This window comes from Benincasa hispida, chromosome 9, assembly GCF_009727055.1.
Source record: "Benincasa hispida cultivar B227 chromosome 9, ASM972705v1, whole genome shotgun sequence".
NCBI lineage: Eukaryota > Viridiplantae > Streptophyta > Magnoliopsida > Cucurbitales > Cucurbitaceae > Benincasa > Benincasa hispida.
This window is the reverse complement of record NC_052357.1, coordinates 89674238-89689610: the sequence shown is the minus strand read 5'-3', so window position 1 is coordinate 89689610 and position 15373 is coordinate 89674238. Positions and strand designations below refer to the sequence as shown.

The window sequence follows — 15373 nt, the reverse complement described above, 5'->3', positions numbered from 1 at the left end:
AGTCAAAGTGTATGATATCATTCTTTCAATCTTAATCCAAACAAGCGTCTTAATCACCCACGTTGTTTGTTGTTTCAAAGCAATGTCATATTCTGACATTGCTCATTCAACGTTCTGAAATGTTTATACTTCAAGAATAATTTTGAAAAAAAATGCAACTTTTTGAAAAATCTGGGTATTTTTCCTAATTTAGACGAGATGAGTCGATAGTAGAATTTCATATATACGTAATACTATCGACAAGAAGAATCAAAATACTAACCACAAAGCTGATAGTAGAATTCCGAATATAAAGTTTATAGTAACAGTATGAGTTAGAAAGCATCGGATAAGTGGATGAGGTAAAAATAACAACATAAAACTGTCGGTAATAGGACAAAAAATCCAAATCAAAAGCTACGCTTCTGGGACATTAAGACTAAAGAATCTCCTCTCTTATCCACTCCTTTCACTTTGGTGGAGAATTCAAATCCCACTCAGAGAATTGAAAAAAGAGCAGAAGAGATCTCTACAATGGCTGCAGATGCTGTAAACTCCACCCCATTAAGGCTTCCATCAGCCATTCCCACTGGGAAATGGAATTACAATCCCAGAGTTTGTCTCCTAACAAAACCCTCAACTCCTACTGTCTCCTTGTACAAGATTCAGTCTACTTTCTCTCTCAACAACTTCAGATTTTGTTCCAATCTCTCTCTCAAAGCTTCTTCTTCCCTTGCTTCAGGTAACGGAATGTCGAATCATGTTTTCCTTATCTGCTTCTTTTGAACCTTGTTTTTCATTCTTTTGATGTTAATGGATTGAAAATATGGAATGATTCTTGAGTTTCTGCATAGATCGAGCATTCGGGTTTGTTTGGATTGACTTTCTATGTGCTTAATAACATGTTTTTAAGTGAAAATTCGTCTTTAGAAAGTTGATCTAAGTAGACACTCTGTTTTACAAGTTTGGAGTTTAGGTTTTGATCCATGCATGAAAAGAAATTTGGTGTTGGAATCAGATGAAGTTGAGGGAAATGTTGAGTAAAGACTCTGGCTGTTTGTAATCAAGTGATGTTCATTCATGTGCCAAGTATCCAGGAAGCCGAAATTTTTAAGAATATCTAGGCCTCGGGCATGTTTGGAAGTGATTTTTGAAATGCTTTAAAATCACATTTGTTATATCCAAAACCACGTTGGAATGGTTAAAAACATCTCTTAAAGCGATCTTAACATGAAAAAAGTGATTTAAACCATCTGAAAATAACTTCCTAATATGCCTAAATTTATTTGGCATCTGTTAATTAAGGGTATTTCTGCAATGGTTGTTTGGGTAGGATACTGTGCAGATTGAGATATTGTACTACTTTTAAACCAATAATCTTCTTCTCAAACAATGGGCCACCAAGTCTCGTCTCGAAATGGATAGGGCATTGGCTTAACTACATCAACAACTGTTTGTTTTTAAATCCTGTAATCTTGTTGTCTAATAGAGTAGGCGTAGGAAGAATAATATTTCACTTCTGTTGTTTCACAGAAAGTAATACTGAAACCCTTTGCTCTTTTTAATCAATGGGTTACAACAGTTGGAAATGCAGGATATGTGGAGGAACCTTCAACCAATGTGAAATTTCCAACGTCCTTGACTTTGCCGGGCTTCTCAACGTCGCTGTCACTGCTCGGAACAGGCCAGTTCATTATGTTCCTACACTGAATTCGACTGAGGAAGACAACTGATTTTATGAAAATTTAAACTGTTAAAATCATCTGCAGCTCATATTTTTCCTGCAATATGTATAAGAAAACCATTAGAACCAAAAGCTCTTGTCATTGTATGCTGCAATTGATCTTTGGTACATGAGTTGCATTGCGGCAGCCAAGAAAATTTGTTTCCAGCTATCTAGAATGATACGATTTTCGACATCTTCTTAGGATAAAAAAAAAAATACGAACATCGTTCAAGGCGCAGCTCATTTGTTGTAAGATGTTGACTATTTCTACTTTGCGACATAAACTAAAGAAACTCAGCCTGAGATATTTATTATCCTAATGCTACCTACGAATTTTATACGTCCAAAATGTTGATACTTTTAACTGAACTATCCTCTTCCACCTGATCTTCATTAGCTGCAAATATTTCAGGTTACAGAGAGAAAATTTTTGCAATCATTGGTGTTAAGGTCTATGCTGCAGGACTATACATCAATCCATCCATCTCAAATGAATTGAACGCTTGGAGGGGACGACCAGCTGCTGCAATTCAGGAGGATTCTTCCTTGTTCAATATAATTTTTCAGTGTAATAACCGTACATATAAATTATATATAAGTGTATGATTATAGAAGTTATGGAAAGTGAGAGTGCTAGTTTCCTTTTCCATTTTTTCCCATTGCTTTGAAGCTTATGTAAGTAACTACAAGTTTCTTGTCTATCAAGGGCAGCTCCTTCAGAAAAATCTTTACAGATTGTTCTTGTCCGAGATGTCGACGGTAAAACTTTCTGGGACGCCTTGGATGACGCCATTTCTCCAAGAATCAAAGCACCAACACCGGTTGATGAATCTGCATTATCTACGTTTCGTAGCATCTTCCAGGGACGATCTCTTAAGAAAGGAACGTTCATATTCTTGACTTGGTTGGAACCTACAAAGATGCTTGTATGTTTGAATTTTAACCGACTTACATTCTCTTTTCTTTTCCTTCTATTAATGTTATTGCATAGACAGTCTTAGTTCATCTTCGATCAAGTTTCATTTTGCTTATTCTGATGCGGGGGAGTCGGTGAATTGCAGGTTAGCATCTCGGTAGATGGCCCACCAACAGGAATAGAAGCTACAATTGAATCAAATAATGTGATTTCAGCTCTTTTCGATGTTTTTTTCGGAGACTCCCCTGTTTCTCCTACTTTGAAGGCTTCTGTTGCAACTGGATTGGCTGGAGTTTTGAAATAGAACCACAATTTTCTTGTACTTTTATTAATTTGAATGAACATTTGGATATGGTTCCACCAAACAAGTTAAAAGTGAGAGATCGCAATAAGTGTAATACATGTTAGAGAAGGGACCGACTCAAGAATCTGTTACAATGCTATTTGACCTTTATCTGCTCAAGCACTTTGACAACCTCTGCCATTGTCGGTCGCTGAGCGGGTTCCGGTTCGAGACACTTCAATGCAATGCTAAACACGCCATTAACCTCGTCAACCGGACAATGACCCAAATTACTGTCAAGTACATATTCTTCCCTCTTCTCCTGAACAACTGCTTTCACCTGTCATTTACATGACACCATGAAAGTTAGACAAGGAATAGCTCGTTGTTCAACTATATATTCTTTTTTGTTAATGATGTTTCCAATTTATAGGACTTGAGTACTGAATCCATTGCCTCATGAAAGATGTTACTGCAACATCTGTGTTGTTGGTGAAATGAATGGCTCACTTGGAAACAGTTTACTCGAACGCATTGATTAAAAACTATCCATTTGAAGAATCAATATGAGTATCAACCAACCTAAAGGCTCTATGACTTTCTTCGGCTACTGAAAATGGTTAATGATTCACTTACCCACGTCACAAGTTTAGTTCCCTCTTCCATAAATGCCTCATCAGTTGGTTTTTTCCCTGTTAAGAGCTCGAGAAGTACTACACCAAAGCTGTAGACATCTCCTTTCACCGTTGCTCGCCCAGTATCGAAGTATTCTGCATGTCAAGGGAGTGGTAAAGTTGAATGGGAAGAATGTGGTTAATTGGGTAATTGATTAATATTCTAGGTTAATTCCCTTTTAATCCTACTTATGATAAAACTTTATAAATAGGAGCCTTCCCCTCTTGTATGAAACAATTATTACCACTTCAATAAAAGAGCACAAGATTGATTTTTGGAAGATTATTCCTTGAGAATACTTAGGCTATATCAAAATTCTACCTGGAGCCAAGTACCCAAATGTGCCTGCCACAATTGTTGATACATGAGTCTTGTCAGGTTCCATTAGCGTCGCCAATCCGAAGTCAGACACTTGGGCGTCCATGTTTTGATCCAACAATATATTGCTCGACTTGATATCTCTATGTATGATGTGTGGGATGCAGTCATGATGAAGATACGATATGCCTCTCGCTGCACCTACTGCTATCTTATACCGTGATGGCCAATCCAAAACCTTCTCATTTGATCTTCCTGCAGTATCATCAAAGTTAGGACAGAATAATGTGCTATGTCATCACTAAGAAGCTTTAGGAAAACTGAGGGCTTATGTATACATACCATGTAGATATTCATACAAACTTCCATTAGGCATTAACTCATATATAAGGAGATTATAGTGAGGAGCAGTGTAGTATCCGTGAAGCATCACGATATTCCGATGCTTTATATCTCCCATCGCTTCCAATTCTCTCTCAAATCCTTGATCTCTTTCTGCACTTCCTCTGTTCAGTCTTTTCACAGCAAATGTCATGGAATCACTTAGTGCAAGTTTGTAAACAATCCCATGGCCTCCAGAGCCAATGATGTCCTTGTTGTTTAGTTTTAGTGTTTTCTTCAGGAATGCATCTGATTTTAGGGACTTTGTTGCTGGAGACTTGAACATGACCATCTTCCCACCTAAGCATATAAATTCGCATTGAACTCGTTACTCTCGGCATTGTGTTTAACTTAACTAACTCTATACATTCTTTGAAAAAAAAGTTTCTGCTATTCAAGTTTGTAAATGATAATACCTGATATCCCATCTTCATAAATCATGTGTCTTCTTTTCCAGCGCTTGTAAAGAAGCAATGCTATGAAGATCTTTGACACGACAAAAGCAATGCAACTGATTGTGACATAGAATGCTATAGCCTGACCTCTATCCATCTGATTCTGCAGACCATGAAAATGATCAGAACAGTTTTCATGGAAGACAGCCTCAAACATATGACATTTCCTCCATTCAACTCTCCATGAAGGTAGCAAACTGACTCTCTTTCAACATGTTTCTCAGTTTCAGTGAGCTGAAGTAGCTGAAGGCTATTCTCTGCTACGACTATAAGATACAGAAAAATCTCAATAACACCAATATAGAGATGAACTTTGTCCAGCTAGACATTTTTCGAGAGAACAAGACATTTCTTCAAGAATGGAGCATAAAACAAAGAAGCAAAAGAGACTTTGTCCAGCTAGAGGATGCAAGATTTCAACAAAGAAACATAACAAAACCAAAGCCAAAAAGAGAAAAGTGCTGTACAAATAAACTTACCCGGTCTTCATCAGCTGTGACATGAACAGGAATGGAAACCAGAAGAAAAATAAGAAAGAGGATGCAACTTTGCAAGAAGATAACAGCTTTCCTTGAGAGACTTATAATAAATGGGAAAGGAAGAGATTGAAGGGTTCTTCATATCATGATTGGCTTATTTGACAAAAATGAAGGCTTTATTATTTGGTCATGTGGGTTTGTGTTTTGTCTGTACTTTTCTGGTTGACATGCCTCCAATTTCAATGCAATTTCTGTTAAAAAGAAAAATGACTCACCACCAATCACAGTCTAACACGTGTTTAGAAAAAGGGCTTAGAAACAGTACTAAACTTAGTCATTTTACTTACGCAAAGACTCCTCAAATCAAGTTGAAATTAATTGTTTTTAATTTTGATTTGCTAAGATCTTTCCCTTATCACGATAACACAGATAAGGTAAAAGTAGTTGGTTTGTCCCATCACTCTTTTTGTATCTACTCAAAATATTCTATTTCATTATCTAAACTTTACATATTGATTAACATTATTGGTTAATCATTTATTATCAAATTTCTTTACAAAATAAAATCTTGTGTCACAAAATTGAGAAGGATATTGGTGAAAAACACATAAACTTCAAGTTTCATGTGGTTGGATCCTACTGTTTACACTTACAGCCTCCCATTTTGAATCTTTGGGTTTCAAACATTTTAAACATATTTCCTTTTCATTTTGCTGCAGTTCAGACTTGTGACTTTGAGCAACTATTTTATTTATTTATTTATTCTAGGAAAAGTCAAACCTTTTCTCAGTTGAAAATAGTTTAATGGAAACCTTATCAGTCTCTGTCGGTATAAAGGAAAGCTTAAGGAAGCCCTGTTGATTCATATCACGAAGAGTTCAAATGGACCATTGGTTTATCAAAGTTCGATTTGGATCAATTTTAGCTTCATTTCATCTCGATCCATGAAGCTTCAAATATCTATTTTCTCATCATTTTTAATTAAACAAATAATCATTGTTCTCTTTATTTTACTTTCAATAAATCAATACGTAGCTCAATTGACATGGTGTTGATAAAATGATATGATAGCTTTGAGCTTGTGTATCAGTGGCTAATGCAAGCATGTAATATTGCCACAAGTTAGTTATACGTTGGCTAAAGGAAATATTAGGTGAACGGATAATAAGTGAGAAAATAATGATGATATTTTTTTAAAGAGGACTAAAATAGAGTTTTTTTTTTTTTTAAGATTTAAAGGGCCAAAATGATTACTTAGGGGGAAAAAAAAAGAGAAAGACCAAAATGGACATTATGACAATTCATTGATCCACAATAAAAATTAAACATTTAATTAATTAGTTCCAAAGATCTTTATCATTAGTAGTCCTTTTTTCTAATACACGTGAATGTCCATGCAAATTTATGTGCACCTCAATTATTTTCACTTAACAATCATCTTTGGAATCTATTTTTATTTATTTATTATTTTCAAGGCTCTAATTGAACCACTAAATCATTTCTAGTTCAATAATACTAATAGTCAATGCTAAAGTATTAAAAAATTGTGATGACCCTGAAATGATAACAAAATAGTAAGACATAAACAGTAGAGATCATTGAGATGAATAAATTAAAATATATCCAGGAAAGTTGGAGAAACCAACCATTGATGAGTTGGTAGAAAAAGTGGAGACTCAAAATAAAAGGATGAAAAAGGAATTGTCAAAACAAGCATCATGTGAAAGGTTGTGCTGTCATCCATGGATTCTGTACCATCTGTCCTTTCGTCTTTCCCTCAAGGAGTTGAAAAACTCACAAACCAAACATATTAATGGAAAAATTAGGAAGTAATACAGCTGAGAAAACCCCATCTTTTCTGGACTCTACTTCAATATTTATTCACATCACATGTTTTGGCTTTCTGTAACCTGAAATAATGGGATCTCAATATATACTACTTTAAATGTTATTTTCAAGGGCAGAAGAAGATAAGAGATTTCATCTAAAAAATGGTAGATTTTGAATCACTCTTGGTAGAACAAGTTTAACTTATACAGTAGATACTATTTAGGGGCTAAAAGAGAAAAATAAAACTCACAAGGATTGCCTGCTAATTCAAGGTTTTAAAACTGCTGACGGATGAGATATCCTGACTGGAGATGGTAATATGATATAATCGTATCTGACGTGCACGTTCTCATACAAGTGCAACTGAGACGAAGTTTCATCTACAACTTGTAGTTTTTTGTGAGTAATGTTCTGAAGAGAGGAAGAGTATATGAAGATGATGACTGAATGGTTCACCTTTCAAATCTTGGTTCTGGAATGGCTCCAACATGCCTATAAATATTCTTTCCCAAACAACTCCTGTATTCGCAATCACAATATGTACAACCGGTGAGAAAGTTCTGTAACTTAAGCAAACTAAAGAAATGATATGGATGGATACTGCAATTTTCTAATGATTCAGTGACTTCGAATTGTCCTGCATGTTTCCGATTTATAAACATTAGCAAAGCGGTCAGTCCCCTTCCCACAAACACGGGAACAAAATGGATGAAACGAGATTGAATGAACAGAGGAAAAGAATTCATAAAGGTTTTGGATTGTACCTTCCCAAACGAGATAGCTCGGGTTCTGCTAGAAGCATGTCCTGAAGACTTCTCATACTCTTCTCCCCTTCAGCAGAACTATGAAGAAAAGACCTTTTGGTTTAGACATGTAGGAGGCCAATTCTGCTTCTAATTAGGGTATATTATCACTAAATTTGCAACGGCATATAGGCCTCATCGATAACTTGCTGAGAATAGTCGACAAGACGTTTCGACGAGGCACCTTTTATATTTTAATGGAAATCCATTACATTCATGTGATATATATCTTCCTTTAGTTTGTTTTTCATTAATCCTTTTTCACTTGACATACTCCAGAGAACCATGTTCATATTTCCTCATTCCCTTTCAGTATATATCAGAGAGCATCAATGCCATCAATGATTAACAGGTTATTTCTAATTTGGCCAACTCATTGTTTCCTCCCCTAGTACATTGATCGGAATGCTATAAGGGATATATTAATAATTGGTTAGCAAAGTTGTCATGCTATTTGGTTATAAAAAGGAGTGGAGGAGGAAGTGAAGCATTAATTTTGGTGAGTGATTTAGAGTATGAGAGAGATCTTGAGAGTGGAGGATCCAAGTACCTTAAAACATTTCATTTATCTGGTAGTTCTACATCTTGAAATAATAGTTTGGTTTTGTTTTAGTTTCTATCAATATCATACATATATAAGGACATTTATGTTTTTCCTAAACTTAACTTATCGTTCCATAAGTTAACAAGAGTTCGGAGGTCCTACTTCTTACAAAAGATTTTAGTTATTAAGTTTTCAACTCGAAAACTTGAACTTTAGTACTTTACCACCAGGCTCCCTTATGGTTCTTCTAAACTTCACTTTAAATTTAGCCTTGGAAAGAAATTAATTAAGGGAGATTATCCAGCAAATATGGCATGATACAAGTTGCAACGTAATCTACAGGGATAAACAAAATGACCTTATTACCTGAAAATGCGATCAAGGGTAAGAAGTCTGTGATGAAGAGCATAATCATTGCCGACATAGGTAACTACCAAGCTACCAGCATCAGGATGAGGCCAGCTTCTTGAGGTGGGAAATCGAAGAATAAACGTCCCAGGATCTTGAAGACCTGTCGGACTTTGAAGTGATAATTCAGCTTCTTCTTTGGTAATGAATCCTTCAATCCACTTAGGTGATAAAGAACTCCACATTGCATTTATCCACTGTCTGGATAGAGTAAAAGCTACAGGATATAACCAACACCACATTCTTTCGAAGTTCTCTTGGGCCAGATACTCTTGACAACCAGAAATTCTTCTCAGCAACTCAAAATCCTGAAATTTATCAATATTAAAAAATAATAATAATAATAATAATAATAAAGCTCTTCCATTCAGAGGTGATTCCAAGGGAAATACGTCTAATTTTAGAGTTTGTTGGAAGTTCATTCAAAGTCCTGTACGAATTAAGTGCAATAAGAGACAAACTCCGAAAGCAAAATTTGGACAAGAATTCCAAAAACAAAATAAATCATTTCGAAGTTGAAATAATCACAAAGAGTAAATGTTTCCTAGAGAAAAGAAGAATACCTGCTGAGTGAGAGATCTAGAGCTGCAGCCAGCAATTCTCATGAATTGCTCTTCAATTTCAAAACCAACATTCTCCCAATGAACATGATGCTTGTTTTGTGAGATTGAGCTCCAAGCTTGTGTTCCCTCCTCTATTAATTTTTTCGACATTAATATTTGATGCCTGAAAGGGAAAAAAATGTAAAAGATTCTTTACTGGAAGAGAATTAGAATGGTGTATTACAAACTAAAAGTTACATCCAAGAAAGGTACGGCATGGCAAAATAGTCTAGGGATATCCAAGCTAGCAAAAGATTCTATGGCAGTTTAGAACCCACGACGAAATTGTATTGACGCAATGCATAAAATTTCAAATATAAGGAAACATATAGTTCTCTCAGACTGAAAATATTTTGACAAACTTTTCAGGTATATGTCACAGAAATCCCAAATGAAGTACAATTACCAGGCATTGATGTTGAAGGTTACCTGTGGTGCACGCATCCAGAATATAGGGAAACATGCTCGGCAAATTCCAAAATTTCTTCCTGTGACACAGAGGTTGCAATCTCCTTGAGCAGAAGTGACCTCTCAGATAAACCTGCTAGGCAATATTTGAAAATGTTCACATCTGATATTGGATTTTCATTGGTTGTAGTTCTATTTAGAGCTGAATGCCTGGCTTCAGTGCTCCCGGAGTCTGATGGGGAGGCTCCTGTTGATCCATTATTTTTTGGTCTTCCAGTTAAACTTGTGCCAAATCCATTTTCAGCCTAGAGCAAACATCACTTGTTGACAATATGACTAACAGGAGTAATAGACTATCAAAAACATAACAATTTCATTCACAATGCAACCTAACCAACTTTGCCTTCACAAAGTCTGCTTTTAATGATCAATTATCCATTATTAGAGTGCATGTTAGTTTAGTACAAAGCGAAGAAGTAAATGGCAAATACCCCATTAGCAGTAAAAGAATGAGAATTGCATTCCTCATCTGCTTGCCCTGATGAAGGATCATCATTAGGGGTTGGTTTATCTTGTCCCAACTTAATCCTCTTCAATAGTGGACTTGGTTTTTCTTCATCTACTGAAACATACTCATGTTCTGAGGTTCCATTGTCCAAACCAGATGACCTAGATCCATCGAGTGGATGGAAGGTAGATCTTTTCAACATCAAAGTTGACATACGAGTATTTCGACTCCTTGAGATACACCGAATTGGAGAAGAGAGAGCCTCGAAGAAGGGATACCCCTCAACTCTAGGTATACAAAATCTGATGCGGAAGAGCTTGTTATCACATTTAGAAGATAGCTGAAATTGTAAAAAAGAAAGTCATGGAGCAGCTATAACAGAGGCTGAAAAGAATAAGGCAGAGGAAATCTAGTTTAGACATGAGGAATTTTCTGTTCCTCGATGCTTCCAATTGTATAACATTAATTTACTTTTTAAAAAGAGATGATTCCTCATGGAAACAAGAGGGAAAGTGCATAAATAAATTCATAACAACAGTAACTGCGCTTGTGGGGGTAGAAGAGTTCCCAGTCAAGGAAATTATGATGTACATGATTCCTAATTAGCAAAACTTTCAAACATTTCCAAGACAAATGATAGAATAACCATGTACTGGGAACCATTATCTTCATGTTCTCTTGAAGAACTCAAGAAAAAATCTCATAATTATTAAATAGTTTTGCTGTATGGAAATTAGTTCAAGAATTTGAAGTCCTACAGATAAATATCTTCAGATTTATCCTGCGTCCCTACCTGAGATATTTTTAACTTAAAGGAGGCACGCCCGTGCAACAGTTTGCTTGGTCTATCACTAGAAGCAAATTCAACACCATCATAGCTTGCCAAAAGGGGAGCTTCTTCATCACACGACTTCTCCACAGCTTCCCCACTTTCAGCATAGATGAGGGAGGCAACAACCTATCACATAATGAGTAACACTTCCAAACTGAGTGTGAAGATGTTAACCAAACCTAATTTACCACTACACAGGTCAAATTAATATCATTGGCACAAACCTCGAGTTCCTTCAGAACAGGATGGCCAGAGGAATCTAACAGCATGACATCCAATGAAAAATTTCTACGACAAGATGGCTGTGGTTCACAATGAAGAAACAAAATGAAAAGTGATCCAAAAATAACAATATGGCGGCCAGCAACAAGTTAACAGAAAGCTCCCTAACCTTGCCACCAACTATATTCCAGATGCCATCACTGCCCTCTTCAATCTCCATGGTGGAAGAGTTGTCGATAAATAATTTAACAGGTAGGTCCTGGCATAATAGCATCATATATAATTAAGGGGAAAAATTCTTGGTTTTGCCAAGAAATTTGGTTAGTTCATCTTAAAATTGACATTAGAAAAGACAATCTTCTGCACCTCAGCATAATGATCCCTGATCGACGAAACTGAAGGCAAGATTTTTGCATTATGAACATAGCCCTGCATGCTGTTGTCTTCACCATTATTGCCTAAAATAATCCTCCGCAAACCCCTTGGAAGGGTGTCTTCACTGAGTGAAGACGATATAGCCTTTTCTCCAACCATTTTCCCATCAATATGCAGCCTGACAAAATCGGTGGATACCTGAAAATGAAAAGTAAGAAAAAAAGCTCCTCTAACATTGCCAGCACATTTGCTAATGGGGAGAAAAGCAACCAACCATAAACATGTGCAGTGTGGTTAAGTATTCGCATAGCTAATGTCAAATTAACGTCGAACCACAAGTTCCACCATTTCAAGGAATCATCATCTCTTGAGATAACACCATCCAATTGATAAACCTCTTCTGGTAAAAACTATCTTTACATAGTTCTTCCCTGATTTATACATGCAACGGCACAAGCTGAAAAGAAATGCACAAACAGTCTTGGATACTAATTCTTGTTTCTTTCTCCCCACCACATCCACCATCTAGCATTCACATAATGGAGTACAATTGGTTACATATCTTCAGCATTCAATCACTTCTTTGTCCCGATCTTTAATTTTACTTTTAGACAAATGTTTGATAATATTTCATAATCTATGTTCTTTGTTAAGTTTAGAATTGCGATTCCTCAATGTTTATTGAGTTTCAATTCTTCATTTCCTAGATAATGGCACAACATATTTGGCACTACATTCAACTGTAAAATAACTACAGCAATTGTCACCAATTTGCAATTTCATTGACCGCAAGTTCTTTATAATAAATTGCTTTCCCTAAAACAATTTGTAACATATTTCAAACTGGAAATATGAGAATATAGCAAAAGTAAAGACCAATTTAATCAAACAACACAGTGTGGGAAAAAAAAATATATTAAGCTGCAAAACTGGGCAAGTCATTGAGCCAATAATACTGCAATATACCTCACATCCAATGTGAACCCATTTTTCCATGGGAAAATCGATGTCTAGATATTCATGTGGAACTACATCCCCGGAAGAAGAACTACCAGGGCTGGAATCTTCATCAGCTTTGTGTAAGGTGTTCAAAGGCATAATCTTCAGTCTATTCCTTTCACTTAAAATGAGAAAAGGAGTCATGCCTGAGGAATCTAATTGCTCCTGAAAGAACTCATCCAAAAAAAAGTATGAAAATTAAAATGGTAATTAATCGAAAGATCTTTAGATTGTTTATAACATCCTTTTAATCAGATAACAAGCTAGAAATTCAAACTATTGACATACGAAAACCAAGTACGAAGGAACGATTTCATTTGAATAAGCTTCAGTTTAAGCTTATGTGGAAATATGCTTAATGAACATCCTACATTGAATATATTGTTTCCTATAGTGAAATAACCGGATTTTACCATGAAATCACTAAGGCTCCGTTAGATACCATCTGGTTTTTGTTTTTGGTTTTTGAAATTAAGCTTATAACTACTACTAATGAGTTTCAGTAATCTACTTTCTGTAAGTGTTTTTAAAAAGCCAAACCAAGTTTTGAAACTTAAAAAATAGCTTTTTCTTCTTTTGGAATTTGGCTAAGAATTCACGTGTTTCTTTAAGGGAGATGAAAACCATTATGAAAAATTGTGTGAAAAGAATCACAATTTTCATAAACTAAATGGTTATCAAATGGAGCATAAACAATAGTGATCACTGCATTTGAGTTAGGAGAAGAGTTCAATATCCATACAGATTCCTTTATAATGGTTTTGCAGAATTTCCAATGTTCGAATAATGGTCTTCAACTTTATAGAAGCACTCGACACTTAAAAGCAGCAAAGTATGTGGCTCCCTTAGGATTTACATGATCAGAGTAAAGAATCCCAAAAATTCCAAAAAAAAAAAAAAAGACCATTAGAAACACCTGGAAGAAAACTCAGCGTACACATACTATAAGATGCCTGAAAAATACGATCTTGATGTTCAGAATGGTCATTACATAAGGGTATGAAAAATTTGATCAGATGTACTACAAGCACAGAGCAGCCAATCTACCAACAAGGGGTGCTTCAAAACACCCACAAAATCTTAGACAAAGAACAACATATGATAACGAATACGAGATCAAGGGGGGAAAGACATTAAAGGGAAAAAATGAAACAAAACCAAAAGTAGAAGATGAGCAAAGTTAAACCTGCTGAAGGATTGAAATAGGGAATGTGGTAGAATTCATGAGATAAACCCAAAAGCAAACAGTAAAACAGCCATCATCTACATCAATTTCCAGCCTCAGATTCTTGAGCAGCGAGTATTCCTCGCTTTCATTCACTTCGCTACCCATGATTCTCACTCTTTGAACCCACAAACTCAAAAGGGTTCCTTTATTTTACCAAAAACAACCCATCAAGGACGAAACTCCATTCCCACTCTTCGACCCTTTTCGTCTCTCGAACCAAATATTTTACTCTCACAGAGAATGGTCTCTCCTTCTCTCTCAGGTTGTTCGATAAAGGGAAACGCAGCTTCCTTCTGACGGCTGTTAACGGTTGGTGCAATGTTCCGATGGCGCTAGGAATGGGTTTTCATCTGGTGGTTCGATCTGTACGGTACGCAATTCGAATGACCGGTTGTGATTTGAAGTTCGTGATTGAGCTTTGATCTTGTGGTGTGGAAGAAGATGATTGGAAGAAGGAATAGACTGGGGTTTGTATATAATGGTACTGCTAGTATTTTGGAGAGTGCCCTTACTTTTTATTTATTTGTTTAAAAAATCACTTAAAACATGGAGAGAAAAATTATGTTGAGGCTTTAAGGTTGAATGAAATCTTATTATTTTTTAAAAAGTATTAATCTTTATATACATAGTACTTAATTTTCATCGATGTGCCTACATATTCATCAAAATTTGTATATGATTTCGACGTTCGCACAAATAATAAATCGTCGTTTCTATTGTACTATAAGAAAACTTATGAAATATTTAAGAAAAAAAACCCAAATATTGCTTATATGAATATAGTATCAATAATAAACTTTTTAACTTGTTTAAGAAGTATTAGATATATATTTATTCATTTACATTTTTAAAAAAAATCCATCACAATCGAAAATTTATCAATATTTTCGTAAAATGTTGGCATCTATATTTTAAACTTTGATAGTAATTCCTTAAGTAGTCTCTTCTTTACTATTTGATTTTAAATTTTAGGGAATAGATAGGTTTAACGTTAATTTTATGGTTAAAAATATCATTTTAAGCCATTACGATTTCAAATTTATTCTATAGTCTCTATATCCTTTTATAATGTTTAAATATAGTTTATATAAATAAACTGTATTAGTTCATACTAATGCCCTTTTTTAACTTATTTTTGTTTTTGATATTTGTCCAAGAATTCAAATGTTTACTTAGTAGGAAAAACGTGACTATATTAATTGTGAAAGAATAAACACAAAACTTTCAGGTTGAATTATTTTTTAAGAAAAAAACATTGAAATTTGCCCTTCGTTACAAAAATACCCATATACTATAAAAAGTTATAATATTACTTCCTTACATAAATGTTACAAAACTGTTTGGAAGATAAATCTTTTTAAAGTTTCGAACATAAACCACAACTTGAAACAATGTAGCAGTG

General features: G+C 35.2%; 3 protein-coding genes across 8 annotated transcripts; 1 reads left to right on the top strand and 2 right to left on the bottom strand.

Annotated features, from left to right (window-relative positions):
- The first annotated feature begins 405 nt into the window (after nucleotides 1-405).
- Nucleotides 406-3056, top strand: LOC120086009 (fatty-acid-binding protein 3, chloroplastic). 2 transcript variants are annotated; one of them, XM_039042386.1, is made up of 5 exons: nucleotides 406-721; nucleotides 1574-1663; nucleotides 2118-2273; nucleotides 2417-2631; nucleotides 2767-3056. In XM_039042386.1, exons 1-5 carry the CDS (start codon nucleotides 514-516, stop codon nucleotides 2923-2925), a joined length of 828 nt encoding a protein of 275 aa, XP_038898314.1. In that variant the 5' UTR covers nucleotides 406-513; the 3' UTR covers nucleotides 2926-3056. The 2 variants fall into 2 exon arrangements, with proteins under 2 accessions (XP_038898314.1, XP_038898313.1); XM_039042385.1 differs by having other exon boundaries at nucleotides 409-721; nucleotides 1562-1663.
- Nucleotides 2915-5452, bottom strand: LOC120086007 (receptor-like serine/threonine-protein kinase At1g78530). 2 transcript variants are annotated; one of them, XM_039042381.1, is made up of 6 exons: nucleotides 5213-5452; nucleotides 4695-4999; nucleotides 4240-4578; nucleotides 3901-4152; nucleotides 3541-3674; nucleotides 2915-3244 (listed from the first exon to the last, which is right to left on the bottom strand). In XM_039042381.1, the coding sequence occupies exons 2-6, from the start codon at nucleotides 4888-4890 to the stop codon at nucleotides 3062-3064; spliced, it is 1104 nt and encodes a 367-aa protein (XP_038898309.1). In that variant the 5' UTR covers nucleotides 4891-4999; nucleotides 5213-5452; the 3' UTR covers nucleotides 2915-3061. The 2 variants fall into 2 exon arrangements, with proteins under 2 accessions (XP_038898309.1, XP_038898310.1); XM_039042382.1 differs by having other exon boundaries at nucleotides 4695-4836; nucleotides 5213-5451.
- Nucleotides 5453-6789: 1337 nt separating this feature from the next.
- LOC120086005 (SH2 domain-containing protein A-like) lies at nucleotides 6790-14419 on the bottom strand. Of its 4 annotated transcripts, XR_005484109.1 has the most exons (13): nucleotides 13930-14419; nucleotides 12711-12908; nucleotides 11736-11942; nucleotides 11539-11628; nucleotides 11372-11449; nucleotides 11109-11273; nucleotides 10299-10655; nucleotides 9829-10112; nucleotides 9361-9523; nucleotides 8756-9105; nucleotides 7807-7884; nucleotides 7293-7561; nucleotides 6790-7122 (listed from the first exon to the last, which is right to left on the bottom strand). XR_005484109.1 is itself a non-coding variant. In XM_039042378.1 (12 exons), the coding sequence occupies exons 1-12, from the start codon at nucleotides 14074-14076 to the stop codon at nucleotides 7495-7497; spliced, it is 2184 nt and encodes a 727-aa protein (XP_038898306.1). In that variant the 5' UTR covers nucleotides 14077-14419; the 3' UTR covers nucleotides 7191-7494. The 4 variants fall into 4 exon arrangements, 3 of the variants coding, with proteins under 3 accessions (XP_038898306.1, XP_038898307.1, XP_038898308.1); XM_039042378.1 differs by lacking the exon at nucleotides 6790-7122 and having other exon boundaries at nucleotides 7191-7561; XM_039042379.1 differs by lacking the exon at nucleotides 6790-7122 and having other exon boundaries at nucleotides 7191-7679; nucleotides 13930-14418.
- Nucleotides 14420-15373: the final 954 nt, after the last annotated feature.

What these genes read in the sequence shown, in the direction of transcription:
- LOC120086009 (XM_039042385.1), top strand. Translation starts at nt 514, where the DNA reads ATGGCTGCAGATGCTGTAAACTCCACCCCATTAAGGCTTCCATCAGCC. An exon ending in GTTCAATATAATTTTTCAGT is followed by an intron (nt 2,274 to 2,416) that starts GTAATAACCGTA and finishes TATCAAGGGCAG; the next exon opens with CTCCTTCAGAAAAATCTTTA. An exon ending in TGGAACCTACAAAGATGCTT is followed by an intron (nt 2,632 to 2,766) that starts GTATGTTTGAAT and finishes GGTGAATTGCAG; the next exon opens with GTTAGCATCTCGGTAGATGG.
- LOC120086007 (XM_039042381.1), bottom strand. Translation starts at nt 4,890, where the DNA reads ATGTTTGAGGCTGTCTTCCATGAAAACTGTTCTGATCATTTTCATGGT. An exon ending in TTATGAAGATGGGATATCAG is followed by an intron (nt 4,579 to 4,694) that starts GTATTATCATTT and finishes TTATATGCTTAG; the next exon opens with GTGGGAAGATGGTCATGTTC. An exon ending in GAACTAAACTTGTGACGTGG is followed by an intron (nt 3,245 to 3,540) that starts GTAAGTGAATCA and finishes TGTAAATGACAG; the next exon opens with GTGAAAGCAGTTGTTCAGGA.
- LOC120086005 (XM_039042378.1), bottom strand. Translation starts at nt 14,076, where the DNA reads ATGGGTAGCGAAGTGAATGAAAGCGAGGAATACTCGCTGCTCAAGAAT. An exon ending in CTAGATCTCTCACTCAGCAG is followed by an intron (nt 9,106 to 9,360) that starts GTATTCTTCTTT and finishes GATAAATTTCAG; the next exon opens with GATTTTGAGTTGCTGAGAAG. An exon ending in GAGCTATCTCGTTTGGGAAG is followed by an intron (nt 7,562 to 7,806) that starts GTACAATCCAAA and finishes TTGCGAATACAG; the next exon opens with GAGTTGTTTGGGAAAGAATA.